At 39.1% G+C, this 21,852-nt stretch overlaps 1 protein-coding gene across 2 annotated transcripts in view; it reads right to left on the reverse strand.

The window, feature by feature from the left end:
• Window positions 1-21,852, reverse strand: part of AFAP1 (actin filament associated protein 1) — a 91,002-nt gene that overhangs the window by 53,527 nt on the left and 15,623 nt on the right. For both annotated transcript variants that reach the window (XM_089516333.1, XM_089516332.1), the window contains exons 2-4: window positions 7,320-7,448; window positions 6,530-6,627; window positions 2,303-2,411 (exon numbers count right to left, since the gene is read on the reverse strand). In XM_089516333.1, the coding sequence (XP_089372459.1) occupies window positions 2,303-2,411; window positions 6,530-6,627; window positions 7,320-7,446 (334 nt within the window). In that variant the 5' untranslated portion in view covers window positions 7,447-7,448. The remainder of the gene's footprint in view (window positions 1-2,302; window positions 2,412-6,529; window positions 6,628-7,319; window positions 7,449-21,852) is intronic.

Raw genomic sequence — 21,852 nt, forward strand, 5'->3', positions numbered from 1 at the left:
ATGGCTGCATGGAACACTGTTATGTTTCTACTGAAGTGGAATCTATTTATCTACTTGCATTTTTACTTGCTTTTCAATTGCTAGACTAGCAGAAACTGGGACCAGTGATGGGAGCTCACCATCATGCAGTGCTTGGGTTTCAAACTGCTGATCTGCTGACCTTGTGATCATCACAGTTGGCATCTTAACTGCTGCACCACCGCATCCCTAACAATTCTAACACTAGGTACAGTATTTGAAAATTGGTTCAAACATTCAGGGGACACCTGCTGCCCAGTCCTTACCCATGGCTTTACCTCCATCTTCATGTAAACTAAAAAAAAATGCTTCTTTCAAAATGCCCCAAACCAAAATATTCTTATTGCCCATAAGTATGCCAACATCTTGTGACTGCAATCTATTGGATGAGACTGATTTCAATTAAAGTTCAGGCTCGGTTAAGGCAAAACACAACTAGTCCAAACAGTCCTGAAATTTCAGCAAGAACAAATCATGACCACAACAGCTGTAGTTTGGACAAGGCATGGTATAGTGGTTTAAGTGTTCAAATAGCACTATATGACCTAGTTAGTTGATGGAATATTTCCTTCCACATAAACCTATCCATGCTTTAAGATCAACTATGGATATGCTTCTCTGAGTACCCCTCAATCTGAGGATTGAAAAATGGCCACAAAATGAAGGGCTTTTTTTTAATTGTGACCCTCTGGGTCTGGAATATTCTCCTTAAGGAAGCTCATCTAGCAAATCATTGCTGTTTATTCTGAACAAGACTAGGATTATTCTATTCCCTCAGATGCAGTAAGATTTCAGTATTTCAGTAATTTAAGAGCAATCATTTAGTATAAATTCTTGTTTTTTTGACTGTGTGTTTTTATTGTATTACATGAGTTTTCAGCCGCTCTTATAATAAAATAAATATAGAAACATTAATTAAAAATGAATCCTACACATACCTGTTCAAGGAATTACACCAAATTGAGTGGGATCTTCTTAAATGACCGTCCATTGGACTGCATTCTCCACCTCACTGGCTTCAGCCGCATCACATTATATGCTTAGAATTCTTTAGTGTTTATTTATTAAAATATTTCTATCTCTCCCTGTATCATATGACCTCAGGCAGGCACACAATAAAACCAGTTTAACCAAATTAAACAATATGAAACAGTAAAACTATTATGAAAAAACTAAAAGCATATTGACAATTTGACAAGTTAAAAAACAGTTTAAATAGTTTTAAATAATGTAAAACTTAACACCTGCAGAGCTGAACAAAATCAAGAAGGGTCCCTAGGCTCTTATAAAAAGACATGTTTTCACTTGGCACTGGAGTGACAGTAGTATTGGAACTACCTGGATGTGTAAAGGACAACCAAAGTTATCAAAATTAATTCCCTGTTCAGTAATAAATGTAAATTGTGAGAAAACTAATCCTGCTATGCCTCCTTCAACAACAGCTCTCTAGTTCCCCATCAAAGAAGGAAGATTAAGCTATGTGGATGAACAATAATCTTCTAGTTAGAGTCTCTAGTTAGGGACTTCTAGGCTGCAGTATCAACTTAACTACAATTGGCTAACTCCACTGTTTGATGCTACTCATCTCAAAAACTAGCTGTAGGAGTTCCTTGCTTACTTCATTTGAGACCTGAATTCAGAACATTTTTGCCACACTATCTGCTCTAGCCCTTTGATCTTTTTCTATCTTCTCTGCAACTTGACCCAAAAGATATGACCTGTCTTGCCATTTACCTAAGGTCCAACAATGGGAGTGTACCATGAGTCTATTTCATTCCACCAGAGTTGTTCATTTATAAGCATTTGTCTTGGCAAAGTCACAGATATAGCTGCTTTACTGTTTTGTAAGAGCAAGAAGGGTTTCAACACTTAAACAGTTTAGAGAAACTTACATTATTATTCCTGGCGACCAACACCAGAATTGGTCAACTGTAAAACAGTGGCACAGCATCAATGTGAACTGTATAACCTAGCTAACAAGCACAATGGAATCTGGTCTAACTAAAACAGATGTTCAGCTAGAGATTTAAACTTATGAAATATCTGGGTCCTTCACCTTTCCAGTTGATTTCATGTGATAAAACAGAGATGAAGAATATGTTGCCCTTTCCAATCATGTGTATAACCTACCATCCCTCACCATTTACTAAGTTCAACAGGGTAGATGGGAGTTGTAGTCCAACAACCTCTGTAGGGCCACAAGTTGTCCACTCCTACTCTAAAAATAGTGAAACTTAGTATAAAGAGAAAGTCTTTGTAGTCTTTGGATGTATATTTTACTTACTGGAAGTAATGTACTCAGGAGCCTTCCCTGGACTGAGTGGTACAGCCTCTTCATAGTAACCTTCAGGAAGAGATGAAGAAGGCAGTGGAGGAGGGCCATTATCTGGTGGCTAAATAAGGGAGAAATTATTAAGCAGACTTGCTAATCAAACCAAGTATCAAGAATCAATTTCATTTCAGACCATTTTCAGAACTATAATAGAAACATTTTTTTTTCCTAAACAGTTGCAGGCGTAGCTGAGTTGACATTATAAAAAATCTGCTTTTGGAGATGGGAGCAGTCTAAACACAAAATTCATTTATCTTTCATATACTCCTTATACACATGGCTGGAAAGCCATTTTATACAGGTTTTTCAATAATTTTGTGCATGAAACAAAAGTTTTGTGTACAATGAATCATCAGAAAGCAAAGTTGTCATTATCTCAGGAACCCATAAAATGTTTTGGATTTTGGAGTACTTTGGATTTCAGAATTCCAGATAACAGACACTCAACCTGTATATTATTGAACCACTGATAATTAAGAAGCAGCAGGATTTTCAGAAATGATCTACAGTGGTACCCCGGGATACGAATGCGCCGCCTTACGAAATTTCCGGGTTACGAAAAAAATCCTATTAAAAAAACTGTTCCGCGTTACGAAAGTTTTTTCGGGTTACGAAAAAACTTTTGGTGCTTTTCGGCGCTATTTCGCACCAAATCGCGGCTTTTCCCCATTAGCGCCTATGGCAATTCGGCTTGCGAAAGCCTTTCGGGTTACGAAAGCGGCAGCGGAACGAATTAATTTCGTAACCCGGGGGACCACTGTATATGAAACTTTACCAGAAAACCTTCTATGCTAACACTTTACTAGAAAACTTTTGCAGTAAAAGGTTCAGCCTAGTATTGGTTTAAAAAAAATAACTTCGTCAAGAAGCTACAAAACAAGAGAAATAATCTTCAATTCATTTTTAATAGTCAATGGGAATAATAAACACTATGGTCAGAAAAAATGTAATGTAGCAATAGTCATTAGAAAAAGGAATGCTTATCTCAGATGTTAATTATGTGGCTATTTGAAACATTAAGATAACAATGGGTAAATAACATCAAATAAAAATTGTTCACGTTGAGATTTAGGTTATACAACAAAATGTTGCAGCATGGAATGCTCCAAGCAGGGTTCGCTTGTTTAAACCTTGGTTTAAACTAAATGATGAGAAAAACCCACACCACTTCTATTTTTTTTAATTGATTTCTCTGATTTTTTTTTAAAGTCTGGATGCTATTTTCCACTCCGCTTACTGAACAATTATTGCTTGAATTTTAAAATGTTAAGTTTAACAGTATATTGTTCATTGTTAGACCAGTATGCAGGGAGCCCTGGTGGTGCAGTGGTTAAGTGCTTGTACTGCGGCCTCTCACAGCCACAAAATTGTGAGTTCGATCCCAGGGACTCCAAGGTCCACTCAGACTTGCATCCTTCTGTAGGTCGCTAAAATGAGTACCTGCTTAGGGAGGGCTTAAGTGCACTGATAAGCGGTATAGAAATGTACTTGCAATTGCTATTGCAGTATCAGTTGCTTCTTTTTAATCTCTTTATTTAAGAGTGCCAGAAACACCATTCAGAAACAAACCCTTCAATTACCATAAATTTAACCAAAACAACTTGCTTTAATCAGAACAATTTTTTTAGAATTTTAACAACTTTTTAAGAACTTTTTAATAACTTTTATTTAAGCTAGCAGCCATAACACCTGACTGCATTTTGCTACTTTATATGTTCATTTAGTCCTATATTAGTGTACTCCCACACATTAATGCAGAGAAAAAAGATTAACCCCTCTGCAAAAAAACCCATGGATTTCTTTTTTAACTGATTTTTCCCCAACTCTGCAGCTAAGCAGACATTTTTTTCTTTCTCGATACTATATTATTCTCCCTCATTCTGTCAATATTCCTTGACCACAGAATCATGGAATCAAAGAGTTGGAAGAGACCACAAGGGCCATCCACTCCAACCCCCTGCCATGCAGGAACTCACAAACAAAGCATCCCCGACAGATGGCCATCCAGCCTCTGTTTAAAGATCTCCAAAGAAGAAGACTCCATCACACCCCGAGGTAGTGTGTTCCACTGTCAAACAGCTCCTGCTGTCATGAAGTTCCTCCTAATGTTAAAGTGGAATTTATTTTCCTGTAGCTTGCATGAAAAGAGATTCCACCTTAACATCAGCTCCATACTCAATACAACTTGCTTAATAATCACTTGGGGATTGGCGGGAAATGCCTCGTCCTTTCCTCCCTATTCTTTGGAAAGGGGTTACTCCTGCAAATCTTGCCACTCCTCTACATCTTAATATTTCCCTCTTGTATACTGAGGGAATATGTTTTGGTTACATAAAGATACCCAGTAGGAAAATGAGTTTGCCATTAGTCCATGAGACTGTGTGGACATTCTAGTGGGAGCATATAAATAATATAAACAGTTGATGACAAATATATATGAATGACAACAAAGTGGGAAAGCATTTTAAATCTCATTTTTAAGATGAAGTTGGGCATATATAGTCTGCCAATAAAATTATAGAATACAATTAGCACGGTGTAATTACTAATGGTATCATACCATAACAAAAATGAAACGTGCAATAATTCCTTAGAAAGGAATTTAAGGTGTCCAAACATTGAAATAGGTTATCAGAAATATGAAATTATGAAATGGAAATAGCTGAACAAGAATTCAATAGGAGCTGCAATTCCAGCTCCTGTGACAGGCTTACCAGATTACATGTCTTAATTATTCATGTCTGCATTACCACCCAATTCTTTTGTTATTGTTCTTGCTAACTGACTATTATTTAGACAATTTAAACTATCTTTAATTTTTGCATTTCTATTCCCTCTAGCCTTTCTAATAATAATCCCTACCCACAAGAGTTAATCTAGATGCTAGCTTCTGTTACTTGGACTGGACAAATGTTTTTCACCATGATACATGTGGTAATCTGTCCTTTTAAACTTCCTACTACTGTCAATAATCCTTAATGTGAATATCTTTTTCATTTCAATTCCCCACACATTCTGCTCTCACCCATGCATTTGTATAAATGTTTGCCAAATGAGCCACCACTCCATTCATTTAATGAAGTGGGCTATACCCTATCAAAGCTTTATGCCAAATAAAATGTGTCAATCATTAAAATGCCAGTGCACTCTGCTGTTCTTTTTGCTGCAAAAGACTGCCATGGATATACACTACATCCACTACCAGAAATTAACTACTACAAATACAGGTTATTAAATGCTATGAATGCTGAATAGTATTGGTTTTCTATCAAATACTATTAAATAAAATGGCAGCACAACATCAATTATCACATAGTATCTGATACTCAATAATATTGCAATCCAACCATTAAATGTTATTGAATATACCGTTAACAGCAATTTTCCCACTATGTTCCAGGTTTTTTGGAAACCTGTCAGGAATTTCTCAATGAAAAGAGCAGCTGAGAGACAGCTTGTTCACTATCATTACAGATCCCAGTCTGCAATGTGCAGCCACAGGAATGTCTGGTGTGAAATGAGCATGAGACCAAGAATATGTCCCAAGTTCTTCTGCAGCATTCAGGATTTCTATGAACTGCAAAATATCAGCTACCAAATAACAAACACTTAAGTCAAATATAATTAGGAACATCAAATTCAGTGGTAAAATATTAATAATGAGGTACAATCTGGACAAAACCGATCATGAAAATTCATTTCAGTGATAATTAGATGTGAACAGGGAAACCTGCTAAGTAAACATCATTGTCTATATCTTTGGACAGATAATGGCTGGAGAAAGAAGATGGCAAGCTACTTCTCTCCGGGAGATAAGGTTTGGGTTAAATCTCAACAAAAAGTGAATCATATTTTCTGTTGCAGAGATGAGTTGAAGAGATCTCAGAATGGACCTCATGTGAGAAAAAGGGGCATAATTATCACTGTTCAGTAGTCAGTATTTTAAGTTTTATCAATTTGTTGTTGAATAATATTTTTTACCTCATTGTGTATAAGTGTAAATAACATTTTAATGAGGGAGTTTCATTCACTTATTCTTCAGCTGTAGCCACACATTATTTTGTAGATGCAGGTTACATATTCAAACAAACAGATAAATAAGTTTCTAACCTTTCTACTAAAAAAATAAAAAGAAGAAGAGAACTCTTTACAATTGGTGAACCATTTGTAAACACTCACCAGCCATTGCTGAGGAATTGCTGGCAGAGGCATCTGAGGAGGAGCAGGTAAACTATTGGCAACCTCTTGTTTGTGCACATTTTCTTTCACGTCAAAGTCTAAAGGAGAAGGGAGAAGACTACTGAAAAATAGAAATCACTCAATGAAAAGGATGGGTTTTGTGGCATGAGTCCATCACTCACACATGGGAAACTAAAAGAAAAAAATAGTAATATCTGAAGTAAAGCCCCACTATACGAAAAACAAAAGCAAAAGCTCGAGAATGTTCCAAAGCTTTTTTGCTTATGTGCAGAGTTCATATGTGTGGATTTGGAGATACCACATATACAAGGGCGGGTTATAAACCGCCGCTTTGAGGCAGTCTGCCGCCGCCGCCGTTTGCTCCGTGCGGGAGCCGCAGAAGCCACACTGCGCAGCTCCCGCACGGACCGAAAAAGAAGCTCCAAAATGGAGCTTCTTTAAGTGGCGCCTCTGTGACGTCGCGAGGCGCCAGGGGCGCATTCGCGACGTCACAGGTGCCGCGACACGTTCGGACGCACAGCATCCAATACGTAAAGATGGCACCGGCCGTGTGAAACGACCGGCGCCATATTGTACGGACAGAGTCCGTATTAGAGCCAGGGTCCGTATTAGAGCCCTTTTTTAAAATGGGACGTCCTGCGGACGTCCCAAGTGGCGGTTTGTAACCCGCCAAAGAGAGTTTCACATGTTTCACTTTCCTTGTGCATTATATAAATACAGATCTGTTTCACTCTATACCATATGAAAATAAAGCCAATCTCACACTGACCTTTTGATGATTGGATCCTCAGAAGAATGTTACTTAAGACTGCCTTTTTCTCCCTGACTGTGGATGTCAGGTATTCATGGTCCAGAAGTTGTAGGAACAATTGAAGTTCAACTATTAATTCCTCCATTGCTAAAAAAAATAAAAATAAAAAAAAATCCTGCATTATTAAATTAAACCTACCATATATACTTGACCATAAGTCAACTTCATGTGTAAATTGAGGGCAGGTTTGGAGGGACCAAAATTATGGATTTTGACATAACCTGTGAATAAGTTGAGGGTAAAACTTAGGGGCATGTAACAAAGGATGTAAAGGATGAAGGAAAAGTATACCAAAGCACAATGCTACTTTCCCACCCAGACATTCCAAAAGAGCAGAAGCAGTGCTGCAACAGAGAGAGAAAAAGTGGTTGATGCTTCTTTGAGGTTCTCCCAGGATGGATTAAACTCTTGCCTTTCACCTCTACTCAGAGAAGTGGATGGTTCCCAGTTTGATAAAAGTTAAGGTACAGTACTTACATAGACCTATGGATAAGTCAACCCAGCTTTTTTTACTAAAATCTCTAGACTTATGCAAGAGTGTATACAGTAATAATGAAATTCAGAATAGATAACTTAGCAAAACTATAAAGAGGAGCTAATATTCCTGCTGGTTAAAATTATATTTTAAAACCACCTTAGCCTGTTACCATTTGGACCAATTTTTTCTTTGGTAGCAGAAATGGTGTTCATGAACTGGAACAAGATCCTTTACCACTGTTTATGCTTTCTAATGTAAATGGGTCGTTAAAGGCTGTAAAAGTTAAAATGGTTTTACATTCCAGATCTTTGCACTGTGATGACATGTGCTCTGCACCCATCCTTCCTTATTGAATTTGATACTACCTTTATCATTTCATGGTTAGATCCTACCTTTTGACTGCTGAACCGTTTCATGAAGGCATCTGTTTATTTGGGACAGGTTACTACAAGCCCCTGAATTGCTGTCAGGAGTATCCCTTAAGGATTCAGAAATATCCCATTGCTGGGACAAAAAACTATTCTATGTCAGGGCCAGTTCAAGGGTTATCTGCTCCCACTCATGGGAGCACTACTAAAAACACATTTCCTATGTTAGTATTCCATATGCTCCAAGTGTTCCAAACATTTAACAAGGGTAAGAAAAAAAAATAAGAATATTCCTTGTACTTCCAGCTTTTTGACAAACAACAAAACTGGTACATGAATGGATGTGTGTGATAAAAAAAAACCCTTTCAGACACAGGTACATATATATGGTGAACCTGCAAATGCAAGAACTTTTTGACAGCTCTTCCATAAGAGTAATGACATTTGAACTTTACAAAGGAAAAAAGGGAGAATGTATATGAGATAATCCAAGTAATATATACATCAGAAGAAATCTCTCATATACTAACATTACATGTTCTCTCCATAGGAAACTAATCCATTTATTGGCCATAAATCCCATGAAAAAAATCACCAAATTGAAGTATTTATTGAAATAAATCATTTTCATCCCACACTTTCTACAGAGAACCGTATTATTTTCTAAGAAAGCATGAGAACAGCAATTTTGCATTACGTACAGAGGTTTAAAATGTAGCAGTGTTGTAAGAGTATCAAAAATGCAAAATAGATTAAGTTATCCCAATCACACTGTCATGCCAAACAGTTTTTAAGCCTAGGGACCTTTTAAAGCCTAGAGGCTGTATTCCAATATGGGAGGGGTCTTGGCATTCTGGCATGAATCACAGCCAAGGACAGAGTAAGTGGGGCCAAGTAAGCAGAGTAATCAAAGAAGGCGGACTCAGCTGTAATACTCCAGTTAGCCCTTCTCCCACTATCATAAACCATTCATTCAGTTCCATGAATTTCTATTCAGGAGTAAATCCCAGTACAACAGTTTCCTTTCCTGCAAAGCACAGAACAGCACAGTGCCATCCAGTTATTTAAGGACTGAATACCTTTAAACAGCCTCTCTTATCTTCAGTCAGAGAGGACATAACAGGATAAAAAAATGTGCCACCAGAAGAGAAAACCTCACACTGACTCACATCTACACCAAGTCCCATTGCTATTGTGTTTTTCCATCTTCCCTAACGTCCCACGTCCGTAGATACTCAGGTATCTACCTTTTTTCAATAGCTCTGTGCTATTGTAGGAAGTATCACAACGTCCCTCACCTTCACACCGTGCCCTGTCCTTTCCCATCCTTCAACCAGTAGCTTTATGAAATAATGGTTCACCACTATAGACAGAAAAACAAACTCAGCAGCAGATGGCTTACAGTGATGGAGAACCTTTTAGAGACTGAATGCCCAAACTGCAACCCAAAACTCATTTATTTATTGCAAAGTGCCATGGCCCTTTGGATTTCTAGTGACAAACTCCAGTGAACTCTGTGTTGGGACTATGGTGTGTGTGCCCACAGAGAGGGCTCTGAGTGCCACCTCTGGCACGCGTGCCATAGGTTCGCCACCACTGGCTTATGAGCACCAAATTTAGAAATGCTTATTTGCAAACCTTCATGAGCATTTTGAGAAGATTTTTGCTGTTGTCCAACATACATTTAGAGTACTTATGGGCAGATATTGTTTGACTCCAGTTCCCATCAGCTCTAGCCAGCACAGTGACAGTGAGGAATAATGGAAGTTGCATTTCAGCAACATCCAAAGGCCAAACTTTGTCCACCCTTCCTTTAGCAGGAATTCACAAACATTAAAGATGTTTTTAACAACAACAAATAGTTACATGATGGCAGCTAATGTAAGGGAAAAAGTAACTATGATTTGAAGGTCCCATTAATTTCCATTGCAGTACTGTTTTCAGCTGGACTCAGAATTATTACTTCAAAGTATAAAGGTACTCTTTCATTTGTGTTGGGTGCATCTACAGTGGACCTTTGGTATCAACAAACTTGCCATCTGCGGCTTTGAGCATCTAAGGACAGCAAGCCCATGTTGACCCCAATGGGACTTCCCATTGTCCCTAATGGTGGTGTAGCCATGTGCAAGCACCACCATTGGGTACAATGCATGGTTGAGCACCTGTAAATTTTGGTATCCGTGGGGAGGGAGGCTGGAATGGATCCCCCAATACCAAGGGCCTGCTGTATTAGCAAACAAAAATGTGAGGATCTTTAAGCACAATAATCTGACCAAAGTCCATCATTTCGTTTTGTACCTGAGAAAGGTATAGAAGCATGGTATGCACAATAGCCACATCATGGGAGAGGTGCATGTGATCAAAACTATTTTTACCATGAGTAAAAATAGCCCTGGTGGCGCAGTGGTTAAATGCCTGTACTGCAGCCATTCATTCGAAACCACAAGGTTGCGAGTTCAAGACCAGCAAAAGGGCCCAAGCTCGACTCAGGCTTGCATCCTTCCGAGGTCGCTAAAATGAGTACCCAGACTGTTGGGGGGCAAATTAGCTTACTTGCTAATTAGCTTACTTGCTGTTCACCGCTATGATCTTTGGAATAGCGGTATATAAATAAAACAAATTATTATTATTATTATTATTATTATTATTATTATCTAATGGAGGAACCAAATCTATCACTATGCTGCACTGCAATGCATTTAATGAAGCTATAGAGCTCTTTCAGACTGGTCTAAAGAAGCATGAGTTCTTGAAATATAGCTCTTAGGATTTTGCTGGGATTTGCCAGTTTTTGTTGCCTCCCTGTCCACTCATTCCATTCTTTTGGGGGGCTGTTTCTAGTGATGGATCTGCACTAGGGCTTTTCAAAACTTAAACAAAGAGATCAGGGTTGCTAAGATGATCCTATGGTCTGAAGGGCAAATTTTCCCCTCACTGATTTAAAACAACAACACACAACCTAATAATTACAGCAACAAATACTGTTAACACCTTGACACATTTGCTCCTTCTAGGGGATTCCATAATTTCTCATCCATCATAAAAATCCTGATAGCTTTGTTTCCAAAAATACAAAAGCAGAATACAAATAAGATTATTAGTAAATCTCTGGGACTTTCTTTTGCAAGGCAACTCATGTGAAAAGCTTCTCTTGGAATTTCCTCTTGCCTTGGGAAACAGAAACCCCTTCATTGAAAATGTGTGGCAACAGTGAAATTTAACTCAAAGAAAAATGTAATCTGGTTCCCTCAATGATTTATTTGCTTCAGCAAGAATGCTGGCAGTAGTCATTGAATAAACAGAGCTTTGGCATCTAGCTAGTTATTCAGATTTCCCTTTTGCATATTTAGGAGCAAGCCTACCATGACATTTGTGACAGATGAGAGATTACAAGCATCGTAGTTCCCTCCTATTGAGATGCACAAATATATACATAGTCATACATACCCCAGCTTCTCACAAAAAACTCAAAGCACTCACCTCATCACCCTAAGCATCCCATCCACACAAACCAGATATCTACACCCAAGCTTCTCTCCATGTGCCTATGTTCTCACTCTCTCACCTACACACTCTCTTCTGTCCATCCTGTCTCTCCAAATAGAATCATGGAGCTGGACCATCAGGTGCAACTCTCAATGCAAGATGTCAGGTTAAAGCATCTAAAGCTGGCAGTTGTCCAGCCTCTTTTTGAAGACATCCAGGAGAGACTCCACCACTTCTCTAAGCAATTAGTTCCATTGCCGAACTGCTTTCACTGTCAAGATGTTCCTTCTAATATTCAATTGAAATCAACAGTCCTATAACTTAAAACCATTAAATCTAGTTCTACTCTCTGAGGCAGCGAGGCAGCAGAGAAAAAGGCCATACCCTCCTCTTTCTGGCAGCCCCTGAGGAATTTAAAGAGCAATCATGTCAACCCTCAGCCTTCTCTTCACCAAGCCAAACATACCCGGCTCCTTCAAACTCTCTTATGTATTGCTATCCATGTCTCTTATAATCCTCATGGCTCTTATCTGAATCTCCTCCAACTTATCCTCACTCGGCCCTTCGCATTTGCAGCCTTGACACTCGCAGTTTTGATTATTTGCAAGATCAAGGCCAAGTATACACGCACTCCTCCTCTTAACTCCTGGGGTTTTCCCCTAAGGGAAAAAGCCTAGGAGGGAGAAGCTGGGAAGTGTGCATAGGCCAGCCTCGCTCCTTTCCTGGGAGAATGGTTGCCTGAGCAAGGTAGGCATCCATCCGTAAGGAAAAGAAGAAGGGATAGATCCATCCCTCCAAGCCTCTTTCCCAGGCAGTTCAGTGCCTGCCTTCCCCAGGCACCCATCCATCAAACATCCCATCCTAGACCTGTGCATTTGGTGTTTATGAACTAAATGCACATTTTTTCTTTGTCTTTGTTGAATTTCATTTTATTAATTTCAGCCCATTTTCCTAGTTTATCAGGGTCCTTTTGAACTCTGTTCCTATCTTCCAAGTTGTTAGCTACCCCTCCCCAATTTTGTGTTCCCAATTTCGTTAAGCATTCTCTCCACTCCATCATCTAAAATAATTGATTAAAATATTGAAGAGTGTCAACTACAAGGCAGGACCCTGCGGCACTCCACTTGATTTCTCCTTCCAATTTGAAACACGGTCACTGCTGACATGGTTTGATCGCTGTTTTCCAACCAATTATGGATCTATTCAACAGTGTTCTGCCTACTCCAGATTTAATAGGTTTGCTAATTAAAATATCATGGAGGACCTGTTCATTGTGATCTGTTAACATTTTACCATCTGAACAGCCAAAGGTTTGAAACCTCCTGGCGCAGACCATGGAATTCAACAGGACTGGCTACTGTAGTCCCATTGATTTCAATTCATCTATTCCAAATAGCAGTGATGTTCAGATTTTTCTCATCGTACAATGTTATATTAGCCTCACAACCAAGATTCTTGTCTAATGTCTACTCATTCAGTCACATTCAGCAAAGACCTTTCCCAATATTCCCTCTTGAAGCTTCTGCCCTTTTTACTGTCTCATGTTTCATGCAGCAGCAGCAGGAATGAATAGCTTCTAAAATGACCTTAATCACAGTTCCCAATCCCAGAGGAGGTTTTAATTACTGATCTTTATACTTTTCTTCTCTCCCCGCTTCCAGTTTTCATTTAGAACACAACAGTCAAAAATTTGGAAATTACATCATTTGGATTTATTGTAGAAAGCAAGAGAACAAAATATCATAATTCCACGCTAAACTACCAGTGAAATTAACTGAAGTCTGTTAAACTGGCACCATTTGTTTTTTGATAGAAAGCCAATCCATGAAAATGGGGAGAAAAACACAGGGCCTCTTGAGTTGGCACAGCTACCCAAACTGAGGTAACCCTCTCATGATGTCAAGATTAACTCTACAGGGTGTACACAATTATTTCACAAGATGGCTCCATTAATGCCTGGTATCCAACACAATGATATGGGTTGGATAGAACAGTATGGTACAGTACTTCCCTTTCACACCAATATACACTTTTCTAGAAACTGGAGTAGCTAAAAGCAGGAGAAATAATTAGAAGCAATCAAGATGACAGCAAAATTTCAGGACTAGGAAAGGTGACAGAAGAAATCATCAAACAAAATCCCTACATGCTGTTACAAAATGCACCCATCCTGCCTTCACGCAATGCTAGGAAATGCTGAAGCAGCCAGGGGATTTATTTGCTCTGCAGCATCCTGTCCTCATAGTCTGTAATACAGGAGACTGTTTGTGTTCAGTCCCATTCAGAAAAAAATGGGGCAGTTCAACAGTAATAGCTGTAAATCCTTGCTATTTCTGTAAGCTATTTGTTTCTTGAGGGTTTTTTTTTTTAATTGCATACTGTTTTTTCTATTAAAATACACAAAGGGCTATGTTATTTTGCTGGTTCAATCTGAGTCTGCATTCACACCTTTGCAATTTAGGGAGTCCGGAATAACTCACAACAAATGTTGAAAACAGTTGTTGAAAACCAGAGTCCAAATTTTAATGCAATGAATTACTTGGTTTATTGATAGACCATGTGCTAGACAAGAAAAAGCCCATTCAGGCAGACAGAGGACAAATCCTATTAGGATAGGAAATGCCAAGCCTGGAATTCCTTCTCAAATTACACTGATTGGTTGCTTTGTCAATGAAATTCAGAAGTAGCCCATAAATCCATCTGCCCCTTTATTTATATTCACACCTTTCTCACAGGACTTACAAAAGACAATAAACGACAATAAACGCACATATAGTTAAGACATACAAACATACATCTGAGTTTAAAACAATATCAAACTATCAACAGAATTAAAATCATTTAAAATATTGTTTTAAAACAAAGATTAAAAACAGTACAGCACCATGAAAACTTCTCCTGTCATCAATTAATTCCCCAAAATTTGCTGGATCCGAAATGGCTTAACCCGCTACCGAAAAGACAACCACGAAGGCTTCTTGCCTAAGGAGAGAGTTGCAAAGTGTGGGACCAGCCTTAGAAAAGACCTCTCCTGCATTCGCCCCAAATATGCTGCAAAGGTAGTAGAATAAAAATAATAATATTATTGTATTGATCTTTCTCAAAGCACTTCTGTTTTAAATACTGATGTTGCTATAACTTTCTCAAGGGCTAGCTGGTTGCTGGGCACTGCAATGAGGTCAAAGAGATGTACCTCAGGGTAGAGCTCTGCCCAAGAGATGAGGTCTGAGTTCAGTGGTTCAACCGTCTCTTAGTTAGGAGGAAATCACTCCCCTTCAGCTGTATAGGTAGCCTCCTCTGCCTCTACTCTGCTCAGTCTAATCCTCTTACCTTGCCCTTTTCAAGCCCCTACCCAATACCCTTTTCTGATCTTATTTCCCTCTCGCACTCTTTGCTCCTCTTGCTTAGCTTTCTGCTGGGTCCTTTCAAATAGCCTAAACTTGTGAAGTCGAAGGCTTTCATGGCCAGCATCCATAGTTTTTTGTGGGTTTTTCAGGCGACTGAGTTCTAAGAGAGTTTATTCCTGATATTTGGCCGGCATCTGTGGCTGGCATCCTCAGAAAATGCTGGCATGGAAGTAAGTGGGGTACACGTGCCCTAGCTTGGGAAGAGTGATTTACAAGTTAATCTGTGTACTGTTCTGTTGTTGAATGGCAATGCCTCAGGGTGGGAGGATATGCAAGGAAGATTTGTGTCCGTTTAATTAGTGATCCATTGTCTGTTGGGGGGGAAACCCTGATCCTGGGCGATTTTCTCCTCAGCTCCATCCGTGCCTCATAAGTGATTGCACCTATGGCACTCATAACCCAAGCACTATTTGTTCCTGACTGACCCACCCTCACCTTTGCTGCACTCAGGAGGGAAGATAGCAATGTGGCACTTCCTTGGCAGAAGACCAATTCCTAGTAGGCATTCACACCATGATCATTCAGCTATAACATATTGTGGGTGTTTATATTCTCTTTACTCTCTATAGCAGCACTTTTTTTTTCAAAGTAAAAGCTGAATGTAATATTTGATATGCTGATATATAATCACACACACTTGGATAAAAGTGCACAGATGCTTGAGAAAACTGTTAGTTCTGGCCCCAAGTTTAGATGGCTTTCAACAAAATTAAATATAGTTTTTGGTGGGGGGCTTTCGGTAAATGTGGCTATGTTCTAGAAAAGTTTCTTCCCGACGCTTCGCCAGCATCTGTGGCTGGCATCTTCAGAGAAAATTAAATATCTTGCTGGAGAGCAAGCCCATTAATAGTGACTGAAATGCATGTTAGCCAAAAGGAAGTTCAATATTCAAAGAACTTTTATATATAGGGTTGCCATAAGTGAGGACCTCCAAACCGGGACAAATGTAGGACAAATGTAGGGCAACATTTTCAAATGTAGGACACATTTTTCTAAAAATGGAGGATGCGCAAAAAATTGAGATTTTTTTTAAAAAATGTTAATATAAATGCATGTTTTTAGGCATGATCAAAATGGAGGACATTTTGGCATTATTCTTAGACAGATGGCAGAAATGGACTTGCCCTCGGGTTCAACTGTACTTCTCAGAAGTGTGTACTTGGGCAAGGGACTGTGGTTTTTCTTCACTGCGCATGAGTATGTAAAAATCACAGCAAGTTACATAGGCCGTGCCTCAGAGGCTTGTTGATATCAATATCATCATCATCATCATCATCATCATCATCATCATCATCATCATCATCACTATAATTGTCCAGGAAAGGCATTTGTTAGCATTCAAAGCACCATAAATACACAAAAAATGCACTTGCATATATTTAATAATAAAAAATAATGAAAAAATAAATAAAAAACAAGGCAGGGGCTATATATTTGATAATATAAATTAATGTAATAAAATAAAAAACAAGCAATAATAAAATTAATAATATAAAAAACAAGCAATAATAAAATTAATAATAAATCAAAAACAAGCAATAAAAAAATTAATAAAATAAAACAAAAACAAGCAATAATAAAAATTAATAAAATAAAACAAAAACAAGCAATAAAAATTAATAAAATAAAACAAAAACAAGCAATAATAAAAATTAATAAAATAAAACAAAAGCAATAATAAAATTAATGAAATAAAACAAAAACAAGCAATAATTAAAATTAATAAAATAAAACAAAAACAAGCAATAATAAAAATTAATAAAATAAAACAAAAACAAGCAATAATAAAAATTAATAAAATAAAACAAAAACAAGCAATAATAAAAATTAATAAAATAAAACAAAAGCAATAATAAAATTAATGAAATAAAACAAAAACAAGCAATAATAAAAATTAATAAAATAAAACAAAAACAAGCAATAATAAAAATTAATAAAATAAAACAAAAACAAGCAATAATAAAAATTAATAAAATAAAAAATAAAAAGCAATAATAAAAATTAAAAAAATTAAATAAAATAAGTATTTTATATTTTTAAAAATAATTTTAAAAAAACCAAAATACCAAGGCAGATCTAATGGCCACTGACTCAGCATTCCTCCTCCTCCTCCTCCTCTGGCCCAATTGTGTCCTGGCCTTCAGGCACCCTTCCTCCGGCTCCTTCCTCCTCCTCCTCTCCCCCCTCCTCCTTCTGGAAGTGGGGCAGGCGCGCGGATGCGCGCGGAGGGAAGTGTGGCGGGCAGGTGTGTGCGCGCACGCAGAGGGAAATGTGGCGGGCAGGTGCACGCACGCGCGCGGAGGGAAGTGTGGCGGGTAGGCGTGCGCGCGCGGAAAGAAGTGGGGCGGGCAGGCGCGTGCGGAGGGAATGGGCAGGCGCGCGCGCTGCCACTGTCCCCTGCTGAGGCCTGGGCGGCGCGCGCCAAGGCGCACAAGCCCTCCCAGTGGGGGCGCGGTGGCGGTGGCGCTTCTGCCGCCGGCCCGCTGAGGAGGAGGAGGAAGGCGGAGCCGGAGGAGGAGGTGGGTTGGCGCCGCAGCAGCCGCATTAGCGGCAGCGGCAATGGCCGGAGCGGGCCCCCAAACCGGGAACAAGGCACGGGTGGGGGCCCAAACCGGACCGGGACGGGCCCCCCGAAACCGTGAATGGCACGGGGGCCGCCGGGTTATGGCAACCCTATTTATATACCTAAATCTAGAAAGTAGCACCACCATCTTGTCCTGCTTGTGAGCTTCCAGATAAAGAATGCTGGGGTATATGAATTTTTGGTCACTTTTAACAAAGAATGTTAAGAGAAGAAACAGAGCATGCACTAAAATCAATGAGGCACTTTGGGCACCTTTGCACAGTTCTGGCATATTACTCAGAAGTGATTTACCACCCAGGCCTAGAAAAATAGAAATATTTTCCCTGCGTTCAACATCACACTACATTAGGGATGTAAATCTTTTTACATTCCGTTCTTGTGGGCAACAATTAATAATTTAACCATTAGTTCACCATCAGGATAACACCCAGCTGAGTCTTTTGCAGTGACAACAACTAGCCAAGATAAAGCTGTCATGGGCAAAAAGAAAAAAAGAAAAGAAAAGAAAGGGAATGCATTTTTTCTCCTTGTCAGCTGCTTCTGCTTCTCACTTGAAATTTAATAAGGCCAGTATCACCATTAAAATGCTATTGCAGACATCTTTCTTCCTTAAAACAAAATTACTGAATTTCAAAAACATAATGTATTTCAAACTTTTAGGTGGCTTTAAGCCAAATAAATATTTCATAAGTAAAAAGAACCAGAAAAGTTTATTTGTCGTTTGTGGCTTTTCAATATGTAATCTCTACTAGATTCTTTTTCTATGATAATTTCACTTCCTACCTCTCCAAACACACTTGGCCTCCCTCTTAGCAAGAAGTCATTTCCGTGTAACAAAACAAGGTTGAAACTTACCACTAAAAACCTATACTTCCAATTCATAACTGTTGTTCCCGATATTAGGGAAGCACTTCTCACTGAATCTCCTCATTATGATCGACGTTATCGAAGTTTCATCAACATATGGCTGGAAATGGTCACAATGGGATTTGGCATGTTCTAACAGTCTGTCTGAAGGGGCAGCTGCCAACAGTCTGTAGCAAAACAGCTGTGGTATACAAGAGTAGCTAGCAGAGGCAAATGTTCAAGAGGCCTTGCTTCAGATATCCCGTTGCAATGTATTTCACAATTCTCCTCCCCTTCCCAGTAAAATGGCTAAGAGAATCAATTCTGTTTGAATTTTTAAGCAAGTAAGAAATAAACAAAACCAAGTTTCATCATAACATTGCAGTGCTCAGAAGCAGTGTCACACTGCACTAGGGCTGTAAACCTTCTTAAAGTTCATTCTTGGGGGCAACAATTAATAATTTAACCATTTCCCCCACGGTGTAAGAAGGTCCTTGACATCTGTGCAGTTTCCAAGGCCCATTCTTTGTTCAGGATTTCATCAATAAAAACCTACAAATGGCATTTTCTTCATTTAAAAACCATATGTAGATTTATCGTAAAGAACTGTGAAGGTTTTCATCCATCTAGAATTCCCCCCCCATCAGAGATTCTCGATCTAAATTTAAATATTTGCAAATGTTCTTTCCATCCCTACACTGTGTTATACCCCCGTGAAAATGGAAAAGCTGAAAATAAAAAGCATTATTTTTTCCTCTGAAGGAACACTTCTCTAGGAATCTGTGTCTTTCAACAAAACTCTATGGTCAACATCTGCCAGAAATTGATCACAGAATCGTGCAGGAGGACCTACAAGTGCCTAGAGAAGTGTTTTCCCTAAGAATCCCTAGGTACTCCATCATGACTCTATGATCAAACTTCCAGAAAAGCCATGCTGGAGGACCTAGAGATTCCTAGAGAGAATGTAGTAATCAAATCCACGAATAATCAAATCTGCAAAAGTCAAAGCCGCAAATGTGGTGGGTCAACTGTATATCTTGCTGCCCTGGATGAATAACTCACAGTGTTCAAATTTGAAATGTATAATGGAATCCTTAGCATGCACACTATACTCCCAAATCATATATAGTACAACATTGCATACTGTACCTTTTCTCCTGCCTCTAAAATAGTAACAAATTTCAAATGGGCATACATCCATTTTTGTCAGTGTTTCTTAATGCTTAACAGAATAAATGACATAAAAGCACTATGCCAATTCTATTATCAATTCACTCCGTTTTCAATCATGAGGTTTATCCTTTAATTTAAAAAAAGCATGATTGTTTGCAAATACATTACAAGCTTTATAAAAGGCACGACAGTGATTTCAGTTTGAACTTCTGTACAGAAATATTTACAATACAAATATGCAACTGCTTCTAAATATATACCAAACCTTGCTATTATCGTTCAAGTTTATACTACAGCTGTCTTTTCTGTTAAAAAAAAAATTACCACAGAGGGGCTAACCCTGCATACTGCTCATCTTGGGCTTTATCACACAAGCCCTGTTCTTGCTAAGTAATAAAAATGGAAACACGCTGGTTTGAGAGCAGCCATTACCTCACGTCTTCACAAACGTGCAGCTAGGGTTTCCGCTGCCATTGTGCTCTCTTTCCGACTCCCCCTAAACCATCCGCTTGCTCTACACCCTGCCCAACATGCCTTTCAATGCATTTCATTTCATTACCTTTTTTATTGCAATTCCACAGTTCCAGTAATGCAATTTAAATTTTAACAGAAAGAAAGGAAAGAAAGAGCAAAAAGCAAATCGGGCTGCCAGGGAACAGCAATGGAGAGGGGACAGGAGAAGATGAGAAGACTATGACACTACATGACTGCCCATCTTGCAACTGCCCTGGCAGCGATGTTTCATACCGGTGGAGCCCTGGGACTGCCGCCTGATTGGGAGCTACTAACGGGTTTCCCACGTCAATGAAAAAGGACACCCTAACCACACTAAACACACACAGCAGCTACAGGTTGGAGGTGATAAGTATCGCCAAAGGTACTTTATTGCTATAATCACAGTTTAAAAGATGTGTGTAGTAATCTCCCTTGAGTACCATTAAAAGTAGAAAACTGAGATATTAATACAAATAAATAAATAGGTACAGAGATTCATGAAACTCCCTGTGCTCAGCTGCACTTAATATGGCCCTGGCCCTGACCCCAATCTACACAATGTTCAGCCAAAGGTATGAAATGCACTAACCTTCTTACATTCTGCCCCAGTCATGTACATACTGATGTGTATCACTGCAGCAAAATGTGTGATGGTTAGGGCATCACAAAGCTAATCACATAGAATCACAGAATCGTAGAGTTGGAAGAGCCATCCAGTCCAACCCCCTGCCATGCAGGAAATCCTAATCAAAGCATCCCCAACAGATGGCTATCCAGCTTCTGCTTAAAGACCTCCAAGGAAGGAGACACCACATCACACTGTTGACTCATGTTCAATTTGTGGTCTACTTGGACTCCTAGATCCCTTTCACATGTTGCCTCATTCAGCCAGGTGTCCCCCATCCTATATCTGTGCATTTCATTTTTGCACCCTAAGTGCAGTACCTTACATTTCTCCCTGTTGAATTTCATTTTGTTAGCTTTGGCCCAGCTTTCTAGTCTATTCAGGTTGTTTTGAATTTTGATCCTGTCCTCTGGCGTATTAGCTACTCCTCCTAATTTGGTGTCATCTGCAAATATGATAAGTATGCTGCCAATTCTGTCATCCAAGTCATTGATAAAGATGTTGAATAGCACTGGGCCCAGGACAGAACCCTGTGGGACCCCACGGGTCACTTCTCTACAGGATGAAAAGGAGCCATTGTTGAGCACCCTTTGGATTCGGCCAGTCAACCAATTGCTAATCCATGTAACAGTTACCTTGTCTAGCCCACATTCTACAAGCTTGTTTGCAAGAATATCATGGGGAACGTTGTCAAAGGCCTTACTGAAATGAAGATATACTATATCCACAGCATTCCCTTCATCTAACAAGCTGGTGATTTTATCACAAAAAGAGATCAGGTTTGTCTGGCATGACTTGCTTCTCTGAAACCCATGTTGACTTTTTGTGATTATGGAATTGCCTTCTAGATGTTCACAAACTCTTTGTTTCATTATCTGCTCCAGAAGTTTCCCTGGTATTGATGTCAGACTAACAGGATGATAATTGTTGGGATCCTCGTTTTCCCCCTTTTTGAAGATGGGGACAGCATTTGCCCTCCTCCAGCCTGCTGGGACTTCTGTTTTCCAGGAGTTCTTAAAGATAATTGCC

This window comes from Sceloporus occidentalis, unplaced genomic scaffold, assembly GCF_023333645.1.
Source record: "Sceloporus occidentalis isolate IW3139 unplaced genomic scaffold, rSceOcc1.0.p SCAF_3, whole genome shotgun sequence".
Classification (NCBI taxonomy): Eukaryota; Metazoa; Chordata; class Lepidosauria; order Squamata; family Phrynosomatidae; genus Sceloporus; species Sceloporus occidentalis.